A 7262-nucleotide genomic window follows, 5' to 3' on the forward strand; every position below is an offset into this window, starting at 1 on the left:
CCTTTGGAGGGGGTTTTCAGTCCCCTCAAAGTGGGGGGAACCCCGCTTTGAGTAAGGTGACCCCCCGATGGAGGTAAGTCCCTGTTTGGGGGGGGTCCCCTCTGTGGTAGGGGGTCCCCTGGAGTGGGGGGTAACCCCCCATTGGAGGGAGGTTTGAGACCCCCCAGGGTGAGGGGCATAAGGGTGACCCCCAGATGAAGGTAAGTCTGTGTTTGAGGGGTCAGGTCCCCTCTGTGGGGAGGGGGTGTCGTTCCCCCCCCAATTTTGGGGAGGTCAGGAGGGAGGGCGAGTCCTCAGGACTCCCCTGGAGGGCCAGGCTGGCTGCCAGGCGGGTTTCGGCAGGGCCAGGGTTGGTTTCTCTGCAGCCCGAGCTGAACTTCACCACCCCCAGCCGATGCCAACATCATTTTTTAACTCATTACCCACTATCGGGTCCTAAACTCTGGAAAAACCTTTGTTTTTCAGCACCTTTCCCTGGTACAGTCCAGTCAGCTGCCAATTCACTGACACAAGGTGTGTTCTGTGAACCTTCTTTGGAAGGACACTTTTTGTTTTTATAAATCAATTTAGTTATTTTTTATAGTCCATCCCCAAATAAAGTCTTATCTGAATCTTATTTCAGCTTCAGACTAAACTCTTTTATTGTTTGCATTAACAAAATAGACACTATGCACAGAACAGAGTGAACATCTTCCTCCTCCTCGCATGCCTTGGTAGGATGAAGAGGGAGCTCCTCAGGAAGGTCCTGGAGTTACACAGTCCTAACAAAGCAGAAATGGGAGAGAAAAACAGAAATTCCTCTGCACTTAACCCATTTTCATTTAGTTCCTCTAGGAAACGAGGCATCAGTTACCCTCCAGCCCCCTCTGATACTTTGCAAATCCATTTGATAGCAAGATGTGTATCAAAGTTACTCTCTAATAGTAAATACCTACAAGTTTAGAGAAAAATCAGCAACTGGTTAGAGAGAGGTGGAAATGAGTGTTTCTCTGCAGGAAAGGTTGCAGGGTGAGCTCAAGAGTTATTTGTTTTCTCTGGCTGTTCACATTTTCTGACCAAGCTGCACAGAGTTGTCTGTAGCACAGAGCTGCCTCTTATTTCCAACCTGCATTTATTCATGGCCAGTTCATCCCTTTTTGTTCTTGTGCCAACTTCTGCCATTAGCATAAACAGCTCTTTTCTCACTCTGGTTTGTAATAGATGTGGTGACTTTGTCTCTCTCACCCCTAATTTCCCTCAGCTAAGCACAGGATGGGCTCAGCATTCCCTTGAACCTCCTCAGGGCCATCCCTGCACCTTTTGCATCCTGATTTTTTGTTGTGTTCCCCTCTGAATGCCTTTCATAGCTGTGTACAATGCACTGAGAAAATACTTCCTCTAAGTGGCCTGGTGAATACCTCCTTTTCTCATAAAAGAGGGGAAAAAGATTTACTAACCTCCCTTCACTAGATAATAGGTTTTTTTGAAATTTGTCTTCCCCCATCTTTGTTGTATCAATGATCTGAAGATACTTTTGCAGAGCCAAACTCTGGCCAGAGCTCTTAACTCTCCAAATCCAGGTGAGTTGTGCCATCTAAGCCCTCAGTGGTTATCTAAAGAAATCCTAAATCCCTTGATTGAGCCCTGCAGCAAGTACCTGTGGGGAAAAGGCTGGGAAGGGATCTGTAGGGATGCTTGTAACAAACAGGAATAAGTAGAACAGCCACTCACGTTGATTTGCAGAGATCAGTCGACATCAGCCATTTCAGAAACTCCTGGTCCAAAACATCCTTCAAACCTTCTGAACCTTCCAGAGAAGTAAAACTGCAAGAAATGTGCAATGCCATAAGGACAGAGGAGAGGCAACAATTCAGGTGTAGCAGCCTCGTATCCCAGTCCCCTCAAGCTCACAGAGATATTTTATTTCCCTTGTCTTCTAGCATCTTTAACTCAGATAAACCCACAAAAAGCTTTAACGTCTCTTTGACACGCTGAGCTCCTCACACACAACAGCGCCTTAATCCTGGCACGTGAACATGTCTGGAAGGCTTGGGGGGGATGAGAAAGAATGGTCCAGTGACCCCCTTTGCACCCCACCTCCTCTTAGACCCAGCAGGCATCAAAACAAAGGCAGAGCGTGGGTGAAGCAGCATCCACACTCCAAACTCACAAAGGAAAGTCTTTGTTTCCAAGAAGGACTTTCCCCTGCAAGTTGCATTTTTTTTATTTGCAATTAAAGAGATTAAGGGAGACACTAGATTTATTTATTTTTTTTTTAATAAAGCTAATCAAGCTGATTAATCTCTAGCATCAAAGGTTTCCCTCCCCCTTCTCCATCCCCCCCCTCAGAACAGGTTAGTCAGACATCTGTCAGGAACAGTTTAGGGTGCGTTGATCCTGCCGTGGAGCAGAGGTCAGACTAAATGACCTCTGGAGATCCCTCAAAGCCCTCGTTTCTTTGATTTTCTGGGGTTTTTTTGTATGACTAGCAATTCTCAGTGTCTGATTTGCTGAGTGCTTGGCCTGAGACACCTCTGTGAACCATAACTCTGCTCATTTCCCCCACCCTGGGTCATCTCCGGCACCCTGGTTTCTAAAGCAGTTTTCATGCAAAGGCTCTAAAAAGACAACAAATCTCCCCAGATTCTTGTTCTGGTGCCTGTCCCATGACTCCCTGGAGTTAGAAATTCCTTTTTTTTCCCCTCTTTTTTTCTTTTTTTGCCAGAAGACACTAGGTTGGTGCCTGAAGGATGCGGGTTATGTGCGGTAAGTGGTTTTTTTTTTCTCCTTCTTGCCACCATTTTAGGACTAAGCAGCAGCAACCTGTTAGGTTTTGCAAAAATCCCTTTCATGTTAAAGAAACAAAATGTATCCCTCTCTTTTTTTTTTTTTTTTGTTTTTAATATAGAATAAATTAAATATAGTGCCTGAGAACAGATTTTTTCTTTGGAGTCACGCGTTTTAATTTGCTTTTTGAACATTTGTGACATAAGCTGAGATGGGGGGGGAGGTGAAACAGGCTATTGACAGGCTGTGGATATGCTGACACAGCACAAAGCTGCGCGGCGCTGAGATACGCGCGTGTGCTCTCAGCCAGATGGTTTGGGAAATGAAGGCAGGAGCTGCAGCAACGGAGAGCTCCAGATGGACCCTCTTACCTTCAACTGCGATACCTGTTCCAAGCGAGCTCCTATTGTTATTATTACTGTGATCATGATGATTTTAAGATGATCACATCTTAAAAAAAAAAAAAAATATATATATATATGTTTATAAAAAAATCTGTGCCCTTTACTGGGAATGCTCAAACAGGTCAGAAACAAACTGGGAAATCCCTCCTGGGTCAGGCTGGCATCTCTCCTGCGTGGTTTCACGTTTAGATGACAGGTTTTTCATAATAAGAGCTTGTAGCAGTGATATCACGAAAAAACTGCTTTTGTTTCTTTCTTTCTTTATTTTTTTTAATTAACTGATCAACAGGCTGAGAGTGTGAATGAGCGTTTGGGGGTTTTCTTTGTTTGTTTGTTTGTTTTTCTCCTGTGGGTTGATTTGATCAAATCAAAATGTTTTGCAGAAGTGTATCAATTTCATCTCCGGTTTTCACTGGAGAGTTTTCTTTTGGGAGGGTTTTGTTTTGATTAGGTCAAAGCATTTCATTTTGACTTCTCCATTTGGGTGATGTGAGGGGAGCGGATGCGCTTCAGCCCTGTCAAAAATCCGTGCTTTGACCTTATCAAAGTGTCGGGTTTTGATGAGGTTGGGCTGACATTTGCAAAACCAAAAAGAGACCCCAATCATCTATGTTTTTTAAATTTGTGTTTTGTGAGAAATTTCACCATTAGAAAGGCTTTTTTTTTTTTTCTGTCTTTGTTTTTTTCCTCACTCGTGAGATGGAATTGCCAAATGTGCAATTTCCTTTTGAAATTAAAATCCTGTTCTTTTCCTATGTGAAGCTGTTGCCATCGATTCCTGCCCAAAACATTCCTTCAGAAGTTAAACAGCTGGGGACCTCATCCCTCCCTGCCACCAGATTGTCTGTTTCCATTCTCCCATCTCACCTTTGATTTTTCTTGGCTTTCAGAAGCCAGGTAAAGAAGTCTTTGGCTTCCTGGGTGCCCAGATCCAATCTTTGACCATTCATAGCTGCTACTTGGGGCTCAGCTTCTCTCTTGTATGTCTCGATGATGTTACTGGAAAGGTGAAATGGGAAGATATCAGGCCGAGATGCCACAAGAGGGTGCCAAAATGCTGCTTTTCCACAAAACCCAACTCCTTCCCACTCCATCGACCAGCAGCCAGAGAAGGTGGTGGTCTTGGATAGGGTGAGGGATAGTTGTGCTGTGTGCCGACAAACCAGAAACATTTCTAGGACTTAGAAAAATAAAATAAATAATAAAAAAAAGAAAACCAACACCCTAGAGAATCATTGCTGCACTCCAAGAAAAATATCCTCAGCTCTACATCCCTCTGGAGCCATCAGTTGGCTGACGACAGCTGTGAGTTTGGATCCTAAGAGCATTGGAAGTCTACACACTTACTCGCTTTTCTTCTCCCGTCTGGCTAGCAACCATTCCACAAAGTTCTTCTTCAGCATGTTGTCCATCGTGCGGCTGTAATCACTTGCCAGGGTGGCCTCAGAGTAACGTCTTTGCACTGGTCTGGCACTGGGAGTCCTTATGCTTACACTGGGGTAAGAGCAGAGACACAGAGTGAGTCCTGCACAGATCAGGAGCTGATTTTTCCTTGGGTTGTACATGTGGTCCTTGCAGTCAGCAAGGTTTTGTGATCACTTTTCATCTCTTGCTCCGGGTTACCATTCCTGCCCTGTAACACAAGGAGATGACCAGAGAAGGGGCTAACATGCTCCTCATCCGTTTTACTGGCTGCTCACACAGTTGCAGCTCAGATTTGAGAACCCAAGAGGAGATGAGCTCGGGACATTTGCCGATAGTCTGGAATTAGGGTGGTTTTCCCTGCCGTAGCCTGATTTCACATGGACTTTGGCTTCAAGTTAAAGCACCAAGTGTGCTCAGGCTCCCACCTCCAGCGAGTTACATGCCTGGGACCAAGGAAACCTTTTCCTGTGTCCTTGAGAGGCTCAGGGGTGGATGTCAGGAGACAAGGGCTGACCTTGAGACCAGTGCTGATCTGACAGCGTAGACATAATTGGTGGCTACCTAAATTAGCAAAGGATTTCAAGGCTGATCCTTTTTTAGTACTATTATCAGGGATTTTGGCAACTCCTACGGCTCTAATAAGGATTCTTTTGGATTTTCTCAGGTAGTAGTTGGAAATTTTGTAGCAGGAGTCAGAGAAAGAGAGGGAAAGTTTTTATTACATACCTGCTTTTTGTAACTGGTCATATTTTTCAGAAGCTTCCAAATACTGGATGCCCCCTAGCCTCATTCATGTGAGATGATTACATCTTGTTTCTAGTTCTCAGCCAACCTCTTTCTTTTCCTGGTTGACTTCCAGCTTGTTCCTCCTAACCCAGAGCCATGAAATTTGTAAGGAAAACTTGGGAGTTCCTAGCTCTGGCTCAAAGGCTCAGGGCTTTAGTTTGATATCTCTCTTATCATCTCCTCATCTCTGTACACTTGGCTGTCTCTATTATCCGAGATCTACCTCAGGACTCATGTTCTCACCTATTTACCAAGATGCCAATGGAAAAAGTCCCTTTGCCTCCAGTGGGGAGCTGGAAAAGGCTCAAAATACACTGTGAGCTTTCCAAAACACTTACCCCGAGACGCTTTCTTCCATCAAAACAAAGCCCAGAGAAGTGAGGAGCAGAGAGAGAACTTTGAAAGACATCATTTTCTTGGCTGGTTTCTCTGTTCAAATCCAGATGTCCAGCTCCTGTAACACATGGGACACAGGACAGCGAACCCAGAGGGACGGGCAGTGGTTGGGCACGTGCCTGCGCTTGTAAATGTGTTTCTTCAGTCCTTGTTCTTGGAGCAGCCGTCTCCATCCTACAAAGCCCTCCTCTGCCCTTCCCGGTTAAATTACTTTTTCAATGCCAATGCTTTTTCCCACCGTGGTGTCTTTTAATGTTGGTTCCTTATACTTTTATTGTAACCATCAAATTCATTGTGGGTTGCGCATTCCCGGAGGCAAGGGCTTTGTCTTCCTCCGTGTTTACAAGCTGACCCTGTGGGTACCTCATTGTGCTTTAAGGGTCGATTCAATCCCCAGTATGTGAACAGGGGGAACAGTAAGTTGGATCAGGCAATTCAGCAGCAATGGCATCCTGCTTCTCCCACACTGCGGTTCTGCGGGATTGAGGAGCCTGATCTAATTTCTGGGGAGATTTTTTTTTTTGTTGGGATAATTCCTTATGGCCAGAGCCAGGGAATATCAGTTATGAAAAATACCCCATGGACAGTGACAGGATCAGATTCCAAGATTTATTAGTTTCAAACTGTTCCTACTCCTCACGTCCACAGTTCAGCTCAATAGCCCTTGGACATTTGAGCTCTTTTAATTACTATTCCAGCTCTATAAATTCCATACAAAAATGGTTTTGATCATGGCTCACAGATATATTTTGTTGTCCCTCACCTCACTATTTGTTATAGATATTTCTGGAATCTGCATCGCAACGGAGAGCTGCTGTTAACAGGAATAAGAGAGTAACAAAAAGAAAAGGTCTAGATCAGGACTCAAGTATCTCATCCTTTGAAGATTTATTTGTACATCGATAGAACTTTACTCCTCTAAGTAGTTATTTGTACTCTTACAACAGACCAATTATTGTTTTGGAGAGAGCAAGAATTGGCAAGTTTGGATGTGGTTTGTAATTGAGGCTTTTTTTTTTTTTTAATTTTCTGGAAAATTGTGACAACTTTTACAAATGTTTTCAGCCCTTCCTATTAAGTGAGAAAAATGCTAAATGTGTTACATTATCTCAGATGCATCGAGCTCTGAAAAACAAAGGTGTGATATTCTGAACACTGACGAAAGCCCTAAAATACTTAGAGCTAAAGCAATAAAAGACAAATAGTTACAGAGTGTGTTAACAGCAGATGTAAATTCCATTGTTCAAAAAGCTGAGGAATATTTTAAACGAGAACAGGAAAAAAAATATGTCATGATTAAATAACTGAAGTTTTCCCTCTTACTTGCTTTTCATGTCATGCTTTGGTGATATAACAGTGGGTATGATGATGGATCTGAAAATAGCCAGGTTGTGCAAGAACATCATTCTGTTTAGGATGATTATTTACAACACTAGGAGAGGAAATGCATTGTAACCTTAATTTTCAGAAGGGGCAGTGCTCCTC

At 43.7% G+C, this 7262-nt stretch overlaps 1 protein-coding gene across 1 annotated transcript; it reads right to left on the bottom strand.

The window, feature by feature from the left end:
- Positions 1-1706: 1706 nt before the first annotated feature.
- On the bottom strand, positions 1707-5793 carry GIP (gastric inhibitory polypeptide). Its single transcript, XM_010162303.2, has 4 exons — positions 5720-5793; positions 4518-4664; positions 4038-4169; positions 1707-1803 (listed from the first exon to the last, which is right to left on the bottom strand). Exons 1-4 carry the CDS (start codon positions 5791-5793, stop codon positions 1707-1709), a joined length of 450 nt encoding a protein of 149 aa, XP_010160605.2.
- Positions 5794-7262: the final 1469 nt, after the last annotated feature.

Source organism: Antrostomus carolinensis, unplaced genomic scaffold, assembly GCF_000700745.2.
Source record: "Antrostomus carolinensis isolate BGI_N321 unplaced genomic scaffold, ASM70074v2 scaffold26252, whole genome shotgun sequence".
Classification (NCBI taxonomy): domain Eukaryota; kingdom Metazoa; phylum Chordata; class Aves; order Caprimulgiformes; family Caprimulgidae; genus Antrostomus; species Antrostomus carolinensis.